Source organism: Podarcis melisellensis, assembly GCF_964234715.1.
Source record: "Podarcis melisellensis genome assembly, chromosome: 15".
Classification (NCBI taxonomy): Eukaryota; Metazoa; Chordata; class Lepidosauria; order Squamata; family Lacertidae; genus Podarcis; species Podarcis melisellensis.
In genome coordinates, this window is record NC_138532.1 from 1443676 (window position 1) to 1460406 (window position 16731).

Below are 16731 nucleotides of genomic sequence, written 5' to 3' on the forward strand. Positions count from 1 at the left end.
AACAAGAGAAATCATCGCTCAGTCTGCACTGGAGTCTTTAAGGACCAAGAAAAAAACTTTCTCAATTATGGCATTTGTGCATGTCAAGAAACAAAAATGCCCACAATGCAAGGATAGCTCTACTGCACACCCACACATGCACAATTTATTCAGATGCACTCTTGTTGTGGGCTCTCTGGTGGCAGTGTAGACAGTCAAAATAGCAGATGCAGTTGAACACAGGTTCGTAGTTTATTGATACACACTGTAAGCACAGCACAGTCTTGCTCAAGATATCGTTTCACAGAGTGCATCATACACAGAGTCTGGAAAAGCACCACTTGGAACTAGGGGTGCAGCTTAGGCTGTGGCGTGAGAGCCATGCTGAAATTCTCAGCCGCATGCAAGCATAGCAATGGGAGGGCTGTGGAGTGAGACTAGGGAGCCAACTTCTTAGGCTGCAATCAGAAAGACAGAAGTACCATTGCCATAAGACCCACCACTTTCTAAATCAGCCTTCCCCAATATGGTACGCGGTGGATGTTTTGGACTACAGCTCTTGTCAGTCCCAGCCAGCAAAAATTGCTCTAACGGGCATATTCCCGGTCACAGCCTGAAGGTTATCCTGATTCAATTTCAGAATGCTCTCCAGGAAAACCAGTGTCTACTGACCAAATGATACATAAAATGCATTCATGCATTCTTTGTTATTTGTTATCCACTCTCCCCCCAACTTAAATTGCAGGTGCAGGGGAGTCTGATAAGGACTGAGACCACGGGGGGGTAGGGAGGGGGCATTTAACCTTTTCTTCTCCTGCATTATGCTCTTGGGCTAGATCTAGAAACATTAAAGAAGTGTTTCAATTTAAAGAGTTGTAAATTTAAACAGGGGAAACAGGTAGAGAAAAATGGGACTCCACATCACCATCTAGTGGCACAATGTTATATCGCATATACAATGCATAGACAGTGGTACCTCTGGATGCGAACAGGATCCGTTCCGGAGCCCCGTTTGCATCCAGAAGCGAACACAACCCGCGTCTGCGTGTGCGCGGTTCGCGATTCGCCACTTCTGCGCATGCACGTGACGTCATTTTGACCGTCTGCGCATGCGGCGAAACCCAGAAGTAACATGCTCCGTTACTTCTGGGTCGCTGCAGCGCGCAACCTGAAAATACTTATCCCAAAGCTACTTCAACCCGAGGTATGACTGTACCATAAATCGCTTTTTCTTTACCAGTCTAGCTGAATCCTGGGTCCAATGAAAGTAACATCTCAAACCTGCTAGTATTTCCAGGAGGAAAACTGCCATTGGTGCCAATGGAAGAGACATTGATTTTCAAGTTCTCGTCATTCAGAGAACCATTCCCACATTTGCAGAGGAAGCCCAGGCTCCAGGCCAAAGAACTAAGCCTGTTGCCCTTGATCCTGGGACATATTCTTGGGCACAGTCTCAATCCATGTAGGGAACTGGCCAGGCTTGCCAGATGACAACCCCTCCCCCCATGAAAGTATGCTCTACAGTATGTACTTCTCCATCTTTCTCCTGCAGTTACAGATCGCAAGGAAAGCTGCCGTGGGCCGTTGAGTAATAATCCCTCTCCTTGAGGAATCCCAGAGTAACAGCACAGATTAAAACCCACTGCCCTTAAGAGATGTGTGAAGTCCAACGTTTTCTGCAGGGGGCCAGTCCACTGTCCCTCAGAACTTGTGGGGGGCCGCACTATATTTTTTGGGGGGGGGATGAACAAGGGACAATGAGTGGTGCATGAAAGGGCTCCGGAGAGGGGCTGCTTTAAATGGCGGACGTTCAAGAGGGGCGCTCAGCCAACCTCGGCTCCTGTGTCTTGCAAGTGGCAGGGGCTGGCGGCAGAGGGACAATGAGTGGCATGCGATAGGGCTCCAGAGAGGGGCTGGCACCAGCGAAGCCCAGCCCCCTTCCTCCTCTAGGCAGGGCGGGGAGAAGCCAGGAGGAGGGAGGGAGGAGGTGCTGACGCCGCCATGGGAGGAATAGGGAAAGAACGTGCGCATGCTGGCGATCCACGCAGTGATTCCTGGACCGCCCATGGGCTGGATTTAGAAGGCAGTTGGGCCTGATCCAGCCCAAAGGCCTCAATTTGCCGAGCCATGGTCTATACCAAAAGGCAGGTGCTCTTGGGAGTTTCAGACCAGACTCTTTCACAGTCCTTCCTGGAGATGCCAGGGATTGAAGGAGGGGCTTTCTGCACTCAAAGCAGATTCCCTACCACTAAGCCTCAGCCCCGATGGAGGGCTTGCAAGGGCATTTGACATGGAGCTGGCAATCTCAGCATGTCTTAGCTCCACATGACAGGAAAAGAACAGGGAGTAGATTGGCAGGCTAAGCCTCTTCCCAATCCTGCATTTTATGAATTTTTAAATATGGGATGTGTTCATGAATGTAACTGACATATTTCATACTTGGCATGTGTTTTTTCAGAGATGTGTCTTTTTACTTACTCCATGTTTGCCTACACAGGCTAATGGCTGACTAGGGGCAGACCCACCACATCCATTTAAAGCATATCCAGCCAACATTTAAAACACATGACTTTCCCCACATATTCCTGGGGAAGTGAAGTTAGGAAAGGATGCCAGGAATTGTGGCTTTGTGAGAGGGAAGCTAACGTTCTCAGAATTATTTGGAGGCGCTCAGGTGCTTTAAATGTGTGTTAAAAGTAAAGGTAAAGGTACCCCTGCCCATACGGGCCAGTCGTGTCCGACTCTGGGGTTGTGCGCCCATCTCACTTAAGAGGCCAGGGGCCAGCGCTGTCCGGAGACACTTCCGGGTCACGTGGCCAGCGTGACATCGCTGCTCTGGCGAGCCAGAGCCGCACACGGAAACGCCGTTTACCTTCCCGCTGGTAAGCGGTCCCTATTTATCTACTTGCACCCGGAGGTGCTTTCGAACTGCTAGGTTGGCAGGCGCTGGGACCGAGCAGCGGGAGCGCACCCCGCCGCAGGGATTCGAACCGCTGACCTTTCGATCGGCAAGTCCTAGGCACTGAGGCTTTAACCCACAGCGCCACCTGCGTCCCAAATGTGTGTTAGATGCCCTTTAAATGTAGTGTGGATCTGTGCTTTACCTGGTCTAGATGCTCTTACCCACATGCTCTTACCTGGGTTTCTCACCCAGCTTGTGTATCACATCAGCTGCTGATGGTCTGCACTTTTGAAGTGGATCTTTTGCTGCGACCTGCTCTCTTTTGTCCACTTGAAAAAGCTCTCTCTTGCTCACTCTCATTTTAATAGAATCCTGCAAAGTGTAGATTTGTTGAGGTTACTGACCTCACAGAGCTACCCTTCCCATGGTATAAAGGTAAAGGTAAAGGTACCCCTGCCCGTACGGGCCAGTCTTGACAGACTCTGGGGTTGTGCGCCCATCTCACTTAAGAGGCCAGGGGCCAGCGCTGTCCGGAGATACTTCCGGGTCACGTGGCCAGCGTGACATCGCTGCTCTGGCGAGCCAGAGCCGCACACGGAAACACCGTTTACCTTCCCGCTGGTAAGCGGTCCCTATTTATCTACTTGCACCCGGAGGTGCTTTCGAACTGCTAGGTTGGCAGGCGCTGGGACCGAGCAGCGGGAGCGCACCCCGCCGCAGGGATTCGAACTGCCGACCTTTTGATCGGCAAGTCCTAGGCGCTGAGGCTTTAACCCACAGCGCCACCTGCGTCCCTAGCTCCCATGGTATAATAGTGCTTAAATGGATGATGTGGATGTGACCCAAGTGGCAGGTGATGGGAAAACCCCCTGCTGCCAGTCAAAGGATCAGAGAATCCTAGAGGGCAGAGATGGCATTTGATCTGGTAGACTGAAAGTTCCTATCCCATGCTTTCTTATGAGGATATTAAAATTATTCAATCTTTTATCATCCATCAACTAGATAGCCTAATCTCAATCCAATTATGCAATGTTACAATTCTGATATTGGGAAGGAAAATAAATAAAATCTCCTCTTCCTAATTCTCCCAACCAGCATTCCCCTCTTTAAGATCAAGTACATTAATTTAAGACAGCTAACTGAGGTTTGACATTTATTTTCTCATCATTTAATTGGTTGGTTCAGTGAAGAGATTTTATATGGAGGGAGCCTTGCATCACCCAATTCCCCCACCAATGGTGCGGTAGACTCAGTAGACTCAGTAGACTGAGCCTGTGTCAGTCTGGGCTGCGGCTGATGGGAGCTGTAGTCCAAAACCTCTGGGTGGCACCAGGTTGGCCAAGGGTGCTTAGCACTCCTCACCTCCTCTGCACAGGGGAAGCAATCAGTGTTATGCATCCTTGGTGTTTGGCAAACAGATTCTGTGTGAAGATATGCAACACAGGAAAGCTGTCTGTCGCTTGTTCTGTTCCCCTTCTATGCCTGGTTCACCAGCCAAATGCTCTCTTTTTTGCACTGGAAATGAAATGGGGAAAGGCTCTTGTCTCACAGAGACAGGAAGACATATCCCACAGTTCTTCCCAATACAATTTTCAGATACACCTGCTGGAGGGGGGAAAGCATCTAACAAATCCAACACATTATGGCGTCGGATTTCTTAGCATAACACAAAGCTGGAAAGAGTCAAGGACAGCTGAATTTGCCTCCCAACAGCCTCTAAGTAAATACAGCATTCCCAGGGGCAGGTGTCACACTTTCCATCAGAAAGGTGGAAATTTGCAGTGCAACAGGAAGGGGGAAGGGGGAGGAGAGGAAATTGAAAGCCAGGGTTCTTATTACTCCATGCTAGCAGCATTCACGGCACGATACCTGCGACAGCACACAGCAATCACCACACAGCTGGCTGCACTGAACATCTGGACACTCACTTGTTCATTTTGAAATGCTGCCAAGAATAAAAACTTATCTGCAGCCCTGAAAGCCAAGCCTCCCCTGCCAAAACCTCTTTGCTTTAAAACCTGATTTACTGACTGCCACGTAATAATATTTATTTTAACGAAAAAACATTCTCTGTTAGGACTTCTTTGAGCACACCAGTCATTTTGCAAAAGGCTTGAATCCAGGCTTGAAGTACAATCTAGACAGCTTTGCTGATAGGTTTGTTGTGATAGAGTCCTCCAAAATGAGTGAGGAATGTAACATGGAAATGCAATATATACCAGACATCCTTGGTCTAGCTGTGGGATTCCCTGCAGACCCTCTCGGGTGCTGAGATCAGCAGAGGGGGCCCTCTTGGTAGTTTCTCTGCCCTCATAGGCTCAGGGGCTGGTGGACCAGGAGAAGGCCTTCTCTGTGGTGGCCCCCTGCAGTGGGACTCCCTCCCCACAGAGGTCCACCTGGCACCTTCATTATGCAGCTTCTGGAGAATGCTGAAGACATACCTCTTTCCTGTGGCTTTTTACACTTGAAGTGTATATTTTTAGGACCCACCTTATTTTTGTGATTGCAAATTGTTTTAAACTGTTTTTAATATTGCGTGTGAATGTTGTAACCCACCTTGGGACCTTTGGGCGAAGGGCAGGTAATCAACAACAACAACAACGCTTTGCCCAACCTGGTGCCTTCCAGGTGTTTGGGGAGTACATCTCCCATCAGCCCCAGCTGGGCACAGCTCCAGCTGACAGTGCTTGTGATTGATTGCTGATGTACCCTCATGTATTTTTCAGCCAATGAGATATTTTGCAGGAATACACTCAGTACTACACACTGGCTACATGGGAAACTGTTGATCCTTCTGCATCATCCATCCAAGAGGATTATAATTTGCTTTCACTGTCTGCAAAAGAGACTTCAGTTTGCCTTGTCATTCAGCAACCAACAAGACAACCCCATCTGAGATGGCCTCAAATGTCTTATTTTCAGGACTGTTTCTCATATGGGACTGGAGGGCATCAGATTGGCAAAAGCTGAACACCGTGAAGGTGCCTTATATTCTACGGTGTCTTGACCCAACTCCAGAATCATCTCCTGTTTTTGAAATTACTTGGATTTGGCAACTGAGGGATTGCTGTCATCTAAAAGGTGGCTTTCAAGACCACCATTGGCAGATAGTGGGGAAAGTGGTTGGCATCTGGTTTCAAATTCTTGTTCCTCCATGGGTAAGTCACTGCCTCTCCCAATCTATATTCACTGAGCGTGAGGCTATCAGTGGCTGCCATGTTCTGCCACTGTGGTTGGAGACAGTCGGCCTCTGCACACCAGTTGCATGGAATGAAAAGTAAGGAGAGTTCTGTCGCACTCACGTCTTGCCTGTTGACTTCCCGTGGGCAACTCCTTGGCCACTGGAAGAATAGGCTGATGATCTAGATGGGCTCTTATGGTCCTTTCTCCTCAAGATTTCTATGAGGCTCACCTTTCCATGTAGATTCATCTGCTGTTATATTCATCGGAATTATTCCTGCAGAATCTCCACACACAGCGGAGGATTTTGGGGGCTGCAGTCTAAAGCACACTGGGTGGGATTCCACACTAATACGATTGTCCATCCATGCAAGCATTTCTGCTTGCCAGACAGAATTATCTCCTTTCTTCTCCACCCATCTGTGGGTTCCCTCTACTATCCAGAGAGGATTTGGGGGAGGCAATGGGGTGAAAGGCCCTTTGCTCTAGCAGGAGTCCTTGTGATCGCTTCTGCCAGCATTCCAGGCTAGTCGACTCTGGCCCAGTGTGAGTTTATGGGCTAGCCTGCCCATATCTGTTTGGCCTTGCTATGGTTCCAGATCACAGACAAGCTGCCTTTTAGAGACACCTGGCAGCCATTACAGATCTTTTTGTCCAAGGCTTCCTAGCAGCTACACATGCTGAAAACCCACAAGAATGGCAAAATGCATTGCAGATCTGCAGAAATCTGCAGCCCACTGAGCCCAATGGTCCCCCTTAGCCATACATGGAGGCTCAATAGAGGCCTGATGAACTCTCTGGCTTTGCTGCTTCCTGGGGGGGGGGGAATCGGAGGGGTGTGTGTGATAGAGAGAGACAGACAGACCTGCCAGGTGACATGTAGGGGGTGGGCTATGATCTTCATGGTAGACAGACACTCCAGGGTTCTTATAGACCAGCTGACTCCTCTCAGCCCCAGTTGGGCAAAGGCTGTTTATAGGTTCAGAAGAACCACAGAAAAGTTGCCACCCAGTGGCCTTCCATTTCTCTCTGTGTGCTCACAAGTTGTTTTTCTCAAGGTGTGAGCGCTCCTTTGGAGTATTCCCTTTAAATCTGCCTGTGGGGTTGGGGGGGGGGGGAGAGTTCTCTGGGACAGCACTCCTATTTATTCAACAGTCGTAGACTTTTACCCCAATGCAAAATGGAATCTCTGCTCATCACCAGCCGTATCTTACATGCCAAGTCAGCAAAAATAGAGACACTAACCGAATGGAAACCCTCTTTCCTCCTGGCTGTGGGGAGACAAGTGGATAGAGAAGTTCTCTTCCTCCTCACACTATACTAGAATCTGGGACTATTCAAAGGAGCTGAATGACTGAAGATTCAGGACCATGAAAAGAATGCACGTAGTTCAAATATGGCATCTGCTCCCACAAGATGTTGTGACGACACCAACTTGGATGGTTTGAAAGGAGGACCAGACTAATTCATGGAGGCCCAGGCTCTCCATGGCTCCTGGCCCTGATGGCTGCCTTCTCCTCTGGCTCTGGGGGCAGGATGTCGCTGAATCTACGCTACTGGGAATCATCAGCAGGGAGGGTATTGGGGCACTCAGGTCCTGCTTACGGGTTTCCCAGAGGCCTGTTTCTCTCTGTGAGGACCAGATGCTGCATGAGATGCGCCTTTCGCCTGACCCAGCAGGACTCCTCTCATGTTCTTAATGGCTGTGCTGGCCTGTCTTTGTGCCAATGCCCTCTCAGGTTGCCCTGCATCAAAAGGAGCAGTGTGCAAGCAGCTCTCTTGGAAGGCAAAATATTCGCACGCACACACACAGCACAAGAAAACCCAAACAAATCAACGGAGGTGGCCTGAGCCTGAAGCGCAGACCTGAGCCGGGGGGGGGGGCGGGGGTTGAGCAGGTCTAGCCTGTCTCAGCAGAGCAGGTTCTTGGTGGCTGAGTGAAGTCAGGGGCAGGTTGAGACAGAGCCGGGGAGTGGCTGCAAAGGAAGTGCTAACACCTGTCAGGCCAAGCCTGAGATTTTTGCTTTTACCCCCACATTCCTTTGACTCTTCTTTCCTCCTGCAAGTAGAGCAGTTGCTGCCCCAGATTGGCTGCAGGCAGAGAGCGCGGTCCAGCGCTTAGCAGCTGCAGACGTGGCCAGTTACCTGCTGCAGGACTGTCAGCTGCCAAAAGCAGCCTCAAGAGAGCTGCACCTGGAAGCAAAGGAAGGGGGTGGGGGTGGCCCTTGCATATCCCTCCCCACTCCAGCCAGGGGGAGAAAAGAAGAGAGTCAGGTGGAAGGGAGAGGGTGGAGCAGCCCTGTCCCCCTATTATGCCATGGCCACCAGGCTGCTTTGGGCTTAAATCATCCTTTGGTGGGGCTGCATGTCACCTGGCCCCCTGGCGAGGAGCCGCTCTCCCGCTCCCCGTGCTGCCATGGTCTCAAAAGACAGTCGCGTGAGGACACACAGCCTGGCCCAACGTGGGCAAACTGGATTCCTCTGCCAGCCCAGATAAGCAGGGAGACTAGGCAAGGCTGGGCTGCGTGACAGACGAGGGAGACAGGCTGGGAGCCTCTGTGCCGCTACCAGCCACCAGCATTCCAGTCCTCTTTGAGGCTGCGCCAACAGGCCTGCTGGAGCCTGCCTCTTCTCTCTCTCTGCCCTCTTTCCCCTCCTCCAACTGCTTCTTTTATTTCATCAAAACACATAAATGATGTGAAGCAATAAGATGTCGCACCCAGAGGAAGTGAAGGGATCTACCTGTGATTCTCTTTTCCCTGCTGGGAGCCCCAGAAATATGACGCATCATCCAAGGCTTCCCTCCTGCATCCCTTTGTCCGTGCAAAACACAGACGAGTTCTGCACATCACAAAACCTGATGGGGGGGGGGGCGTTGTGCCAGCTGAATATGTGAGCTTCCCCCCAGAAGGAGGGGGTTCTCCCCTCCAGTCTTCCATACGCACAGAAGGCTGCAGATCAGGGGTGAGCCTCCTGCCACTGCTGGACTGCAGCTCTCCCCACTCCCTGCCAGCATGACCAAGGGCAGGGAGAATGGGAGACGCAGGACAGCAACGGCTGGAGGGCCACAGGCTCCCAGGCTCTGCTGCAGACAAGGGAGGGAGACGTGGCAGGAAAGGCCTCTTGGGTGGTACAGTGAGCCTTCGGGAGCGGAACGGCCAGTGGAAATAGGGTGGTAAAGAAGTCGAGACGGCTCCCACTTGGGACCTGTTTCAGAAGGCAGATCCTTTATCACACTGGCCAGAGTGTTTGCTGCATGTGCAGTGAAATGCCCACAATGAGTTTGAACAGGGTGAGGGGCACAGAAGGCAAGCGGTCTTTCTCCCTATAGAGAGAACCCAAGAAATCTAGGCTGACCTTTCACAAGTGGACCCACTGGTTATCTTGCTGGAAGAGTAGGGCCCTGCAGAGCTGACTCCACCCACCTCTCTCTAGCTCAGGATCTTATTTACAGTGGCTCTATGGAAGCATGCAAGGGCTAGAGAGATGGATGCAGTGAGGGGCCCACTTCTCTAGCAATGGGGAGGCGGCAGCTCACAGCCAGCCACGTCACTGCCAGGGGCCTTTGGTCCACAGAGATCTCTCGTATCCCTTCCCTTCCCCTCCCTAATCCACCCCACCCCCTCCGGTCTCTAGCGCCCCACACTGATGTTGCACGTCTTGCAGCTCGGATCCTTCTTGGCGTCAGCCGTCGAAAGGCTCATGAGCTGATGGCCGCTGATCTCCCCCAGCACCCCTAGGCTGAGGTCAACCGGCTCGGTGTAGATGATCTCCAGGATGATGTCCTGGGCATGGCGGTAGACCAGCTCGCCCTCCTCCACACAGCAGGTCAGGAACTTGTTGCCCGTAATGTCCAGCTGGGGCAAGCGCTCCTGGCAGAAGTTGTCTCCGGGGGACCCCTTGGGCGCCAGCACCAGGATGACATAGTGGTAGGCGGTGTACATGCAGTAGAAGTCCGCAAAGTAGAGGTTGGTGTTGGGGCCAAAGAGGCGCTGGGCAGGGATCTGGAGGCGGTAGCGGCCGTAGGGGGAGTCCTGCGGGGGCTGCCCTGTGTTGAACTCAGTGTTGCAGCTGAAGAAGATGCCATGCAACATCCCGCTGGTGGGAGAGCCGTGGCTGCCACTGTTGTCCTTCAGGTAGGGCTTCATGACATTCCCACTGTGAATTCTGGCCAGGAGGGAGAGGCAGACAGTCAGCCACAAGGGGGGGTGGGAGAAGCAGCAGCAGCTGCGGTCAGGACAGGCCTTAAATGTAAAGAGCCCTTCTGACTATGCCCCCACCCTGAATTACAGGAAGTGACCTCAGGAAGGTGGGAGGGGATCATCAGGGCTTTCTTATTTTATTGTTACATGAATAGTTATTTATTTATTTCATTTATATGCAGCATGTATCTTCCAAGGAGCTCATGGTGGTGGACGTGGTTCTCCCCCCCCCCCATTTCATCCCCACAACAACCCTGTGGGGTAGGTATGGCTAAGGGTTGGTGACTGGCCCAAGGTCTCCCAGTGAGCCTCATGGCTGAGTGGGAATTTGAACCCTGCTCTCCCGGGTCCTAGTCTACCTCTCTAACCACTGTACCACACTCTGGAGCAGGTGAAGCAACCTCTGACCCCCACCCTTAGTACTTCAACCTAGCTCAGGGAACAGGAGTGAGAGGCAGTGGGAAGCAGTGGTTCAAAAGTTTTAGACTAGGCCTTGGGAGTCCTGGATTCAAATGCTTACTCAGTCGTGAAGCTCACTGGGTGACCCTGGGTCCTTTGTGATCTCTCAGCCTGACCTACCTCACTGGGCTGTAGAGAGGATAAAAGTGGGTGAGGAAGGGAGATTTATGCATCGTGCTCTGAGCTCTTTGGAGGAAGCGAAGAAAGAAAATGTATTTCTTTTCATTTTTTAAGTGTATTATATAATGGTCACCATGTTGGCCTAGATCCAGGGAGGTCAGAGTTCAGTTTCCTATGCAGCCTTGAAGCTCACATAGACTAACCTACCTTACAGGATTGTTGTGAAGAGAAAATTAAGGAGACTTTGAGTTCCTTGGAGGAAGGATGGGATAAAATGGTAATGTAATGACTGGAAACCTTGATCAAAATGAGGGAGTAGCAGGAATCCAGAGGCCTTACCTGTATTCTCAACTCTGGTGGAGAGTCTGAAATGGATTTCACCTTTAAGACAAGACAACTTGGGAAGGTGAAGAATTGCAGCTTATGACTGGGCAGTTCTTTGTGAGGGTCCCCACCATCACCCACTTTCTATGATCCCTAACTAGAAGGGAGACTCTAGAATATACGTTGGGGTCAGCAACTGGAGGCCCCAGGTCCACATCCAACTCTCTGACGTCATATCGGATGTCATAGCACACCTCTGTCCAGTGCAATTGTCAGAGGGAGAAGAGGGATATGGGCAAACGATAACCGTGACAACGGGATATGGCAACTTGGTGTGGAGGAAGGGATGGGGCACCAGCATCCATTTCCTGCCCCTCTGGTCCCCATTCACACATGGCTTGAAAGCCCTTACCTGACATGCTGGAAATATTCCTTGGTGTGGTTCCGATAGAAGACGGAGAACCTGAGCATCCTCCCTGCGATGAGTTCCGCTTTCTCCTGCAGCTGCGCCAAATGCTCCTTCGCATAGTCTGCAGGGGACACCAAGGGGACAGGGTTTCATCAAATTCTCGATCAATTGCCACATGACCAATCTCCACCTCTCTTCAGCCCCTGCCCCAATATATCCCTATCCCCTTCTTCTTCTTCCCACACCTGGATCTTTTGCCTCCAGCCAGTTCTATTGCTTGTCACCCCCACCCACCTCACCTGCTCTGGGCGTCTTGCAATGGCATGCCTTTTGCCTCCCACTCGTAGACTCTTGCTTCATCGCGAAATCTGGATTTACTACCTTTCAGCACCACTCAGCCTGTTCCAGCTCCCATCAAACAAGGCCCTGCCTTTTAGCTAGCCCAAACAAGTGTGTGTGTGTTTATTATAAAATCTCTCTTATTCCTTAAACTTCAAAACATACAGTACAGTGGTACCTCGGGTTACATACGCTTCAGGTTACAGACTCCACTAACCCAGAAATATTACCTCGGGTTAAGAACTTTGCTTCAGGATAAGAACAGAAATCGTGCAGCAGTGGCGCGGCGGCAGCAGGAGGCCCCATTAGCTAAAGTGGTGCTTCAGGTTAAGAACAGTTTCAGGTTAAGAACAGAACTCCGGAATGAATTAAGTACGTAACCAGAGGTACCACTGCAATGGCCCACATTCCCTTTCCCATCCATGCAAGTAGGTCTTTTGAGACCGCTTAAGTGCTTTCAGACAAGGCACCCGCTTGTAGGCCGTAGTGTTGTGGAGCAGAAATGTGGAGGAGTGCAGAACAGGCACTCTTTTTCCAGAGCAGGAGTGATGGCATTCTCTTCTGGAGCACCACAGTAATTAACAAACCCTCCATAGGGAAGAAGTGATATTGAGTTTTACTATTGTTAGTTGGCAGAAAGAAGTCAGAGATTAAGGAAAATAATCAAGAAGAGCCTGGATACTTCTTTCCTTTTTCTTGACGGGATTCCTACCTCTTGGCACGAATGTCTGTCCTTCTATTTAAAAGCTAAAGCCTGCATTTCAGCTGGCTGAATAGCTTTCCTTAAAGCTCAATGTATTTACAAATTGAACCTATGCAGCCAGCATCCCTGAGTTCAATGGCATTTACACCCAGATAACTATGCACAGGACTTAAGCCAAGCCACAAACAATAGTGAGATGTGTTATTTTATCTCCAGCCTAATGACAGGGACAGTCATGGTAAGCTTCTGCATTTCAAAAATTTACCATTACACTTTTAAAAAGCAAATTGCAGACATTGGGGTGGTTGGTGGGTGAGAGCGATTTGGATTGGGACCCAGGTGCAAGGCAGGGGGGGGGCTCTCACTGCAGCAGTCCTGAAATGGATCAGGGCCCCCACACCTGCAATTTGCTTTGTGCGGCAAAAGCTTTCATTGAAGGGAAAAAAACTTCCCTTAAAAATGAGTGCCTAGGGCCTTGTCAGCTATCTCAATTCCTTTGAACTTAGTGGGAAGTGGAATAAATTTATCTCTTAGGGCTCATTCAGACTTCTGCTTTCTAGGCACGGGGAAAGTGGAAGTGTGGATGAGCCCTTAGTGAACAGTTGGGTAAAATCCTGCTTGCCAGCTTTTCCTCCTGTCTAGTGGTGGGGAAGCTGTGGCCCTCCAGATGCCCTGGGACCCCAACTCCCACCAGCCAGGGTGGCCAGGCAGCATATGGAGAGCCACAAGTGCTGCATCCCTGTTGTATCTTTTTCACCCATAAAAGTCAGAAGCTTCCCTTTTAAAAATAAGAACAAAAATTTCAAGGTGTCTGGGGTATATGGAAGAGGCCTCCCTGTGGCCGTGACTCCAAGACTTTGCCATCGAGGTCAGCAGCTTTCCCAGGAGAGAGCAGCTCTGGGGGCTGCTGTCCCCCTGAATTAGGCCCCCTGCACAGCCCTAGCACCTCTGGCACAAAAGATCCTTTGCCTGGCCTCCTTCTGGGAGGCTTTTAAACAGAGGCGGGAGGGCCATCTCTTAGGGATTCTCTTTAGCTGTGACTCCTGCCTTGCAGGAGGCTGGACTAGATGAGCCTGGAAGTTCCTTCCCACTTTATGTAATTCTATGATTCTGCAGTTCTATTATTCTCTGATTCTAGCATGTATTTTATTTATCTGCTGATTTATAAGCTGCTTTGCAACCCAAGCTACTTAAGTAGTGTTCTGTAAGACAAAATAACATAAAATACGGAAGAATACAAATTCAATGATTTAATTTTCATTGAAATGAATGACAGTGTTTCTGCAGTTTTGCAATCAATAGTCCTTAACACTCCTGGTTCAAACTTCCGGAAAAGCCTTCTTAAAGCAAAGGGACCTTCAATAGGCACCTAAACATCAATCTACCTGGCACTTGTCTAGTTGGTAACTGAGTCAGAGGGCTGCAACAAAAAGAGCACACTTTCTAGCAACATGATAACCTCCAGATCAGGGTGAGGAACCTCCAGCCTGCAGACCAAACCTGGCCCCCAGGCCTCTCTGTTTGGCCCGCAAGGCCATTTACAGGAAGCCATGCCCCCCACCCCGCACCCCAGGTGATGGCAGGAGCAGCATGCTCCATGGAACTTTGAAGGAGAAGGTGGAGAGGGCATTTGAAGGTGTCTTCCCACCTGACCATCAGCTGGAAGGCAAATGGAAGCATGCTCCCAACCTCCTTCAAATCTTTGTAGTTTGAAGGAAAAATAGCGGAGGGGGTCTCTTAAACACACAAATATGTTTACTAAGGGCTGTTGGTTCACTTTGAAGTCCCAACAATTGGAACGTGGATCAGCGGATGTCATTATGTTGTCAGGTGATTGACAGGTGGGTGGCTCTGCCCAGGGGTGGAGGAGATAAAGATCTAGCCCTCTGGCCAGAAGAGGTTACCCACCCCTGCTCCAGATGTTTACAACCACAATTTCAACCAAACCTGACCATTTATTTATGTTAGCTGGGGCTGATGGGAGTTGTCTTCTAAAACATCTGGAGTGTGACGTGTTGGCTATTATGGTTCTAGTACATACTAAGTGCATCTCTGGGTATGTGGCCCTCTCAAGAGGGCCACATCTGCATAGGACTGCCAAGGCTCAAGGCTTCTGCTGAACACTCACCTCCTGTGCAGAATTCAATGGTCTCGCTCCATCCAGACACAAGGTACTCTCCGTCACTCTGCTTCACTGCCGTCTGCACGGCCACGCTGTACTCCGTCCTGGGACTCAGAAACCAATGACCCCGCACAGTCATGGGCAGAGCAACTGCCTTGGCCACTAGCTTGGTAGGGACATCCTGCCCAAAGAAAAGAATCAAGCCGCGTCAGGAATCAAACTAGATTTGGGGCCTGGAGTTTCCTAGGAAATGGCTGGGCCCAGGCGCCACCACCCTAGGCACCATCAGGAGAAGGGAGAGACCAAGGTTTCTTGCTTTAATTTTGGATTGGCCACAGATGGGAAGTTACATTCTCCTGGCCTGATAAAAGGCTGTGCTCCATCCTTTGATCTATGGCAGCCTTTGCCAACCTTTGCCTTCCAGATGCCTTGGACTACAACTCCCATCAGTCATCCCAACTCCAACTGAACTGACTGGGGCTGATGGGAGTTGGAGCCCAAACCATCTAGATGGCCAAAAGTTGACAAAGGCTGGTCCACAAAATAAGATAACCCTTGTGCATCCTGCACCAACCCACTCTGGATTTATAGACTAGTGCACTCTCCAAATAGTCTACTTTCCAATTTTTCTACCTTCCCGTATCTGCTTGTCTGCCATTAAAGTTCTGTGTGGCTGCAGCAAAGCACCTGGGCAAAGCAGAGGATTTGACAACCATGTTTTTAGGGTGCTACCTCAGTCCATGCAGGACACTGGCTAGCACTGTTGGGCCTCCCCATTGTCTCATGCAAGCCGAGAGGGTGCTCTGCAACTCACAGCTGGCACTCCTGCAAAGCTGTGCAGGTGAAGTCATGTGGGGGGGCAACCTGCCTTTCAGCAGAACTTTTCCTCCACTTTTTGTTTATTTAAAATACGTACAGAGTGCCCTTTATTCTGAGATCTCAGGATGTGGAAGAAAAATATATAATTTAAATTTATATTATAAGACTAAGGCAGAGGGAAAACAACAACATGACTCATTTGTGCAGGAAGTTGAGCCTGTTTATTCATTACTGGAACAAGGTACAAGATGCCACTCAGTTGCATGTTATGTTAGGAACAGTCAGATTAATTCATCATTTGGAATCCTTGGCATAATTTTAAAAAATAATAATAGTCTATTAACAGGCAAGAGCAGATTTTTTAAAATTCACCCTGGAGAAGGCCCTCTTTCCCACCATTTAAAGATCTTCTAATTCAGGAACCTTTAATCCTGATGCATTTGTCTATGCATTGCATTAGATGGGGAGGCTTGTCTGTACAGATTGCTTGCAAACTGGCAATGATGCAGTGAATGACAGCCAGAGCTGTCGCCGGGTGATCTTGCACCCCTGGAAAAACTGTCCAGATTGTGTCCCCCAGCCATGGACAAATGAGCTCTTCTTTCCGCCTCTCCTCCACCCCCCCCCATTCAATTCACCCTCTATTATGAGGCAATAATCAATATTTTTATTTATAGACATATTTATGGACATATTTCTAAGCCGATTTTGTGCGCGCGACCCCTTGCCTGCGCCCCTGGCGGGGGCCCACCTCATCAACCCCTAGCAAAGGTCCTGATGACAGCCAGGTCATCAACTGGGAGAGGTAGAACTGGTAATAATTGGCCAGTGCTACCAGTTTCTTTCCAAACCCTGGAGCAGGAAAGCGAAGGGGCTGCTTGCTGCCCTATAAAAGTGCCTGCGTGTTAAGATCTTTGGTGAAGTGTGATCATGAGAGAGCACATACCTTGCATGACTGACCCAGGTTCAATCCCTGAAGCATCTCCAGCTAAAAGGACCAAAAAGCAGGCTGTGCCAGAAACCCAAGAGAGATGCTGCCAATCAGAGTAATGGCCAGATCTAACAGTTTCCTATGTTCAGCAGAACCTATGCTCAGAGGCCATGCTCAGAAGATGGGGTCTCTCTATAGCCAGCAGGGCTCTACTTTATTCTTCTCCCCATTTGTCTAAGCTC

General features: G+C 50.0%; 1 protein-coding gene across 1 annotated transcript in view; it reads right to left on the reverse strand.

The window, feature by feature from the left end:
• Positions 1–4912: 4912 nt before the first annotated feature.
• The window catches only part of PHYHIP (phytanoyl-CoA 2-hydroxylase interacting protein), a 42597-nt gene continuing 30778 nt past the window's right edge, over positions 4913–16731 (reverse strand). Inside the window, exons 3-5 of the mRNA XM_081891135.1 lie at positions 14746–14920; positions 11579–11696; positions 4913–10228 (exon numbers count right to left, since the gene is read on the reverse strand). Of these exons, the coding sequence (XP_081747261.1) occupies positions 9694–10228; positions 11579–11696; positions 14746–14920 (828 nt within the window). The 3' untranslated portion in view covers positions 4913–9693. The remainder of the gene's footprint in view (positions 10229–11578; positions 11697–14745; positions 14921–16731) is intronic.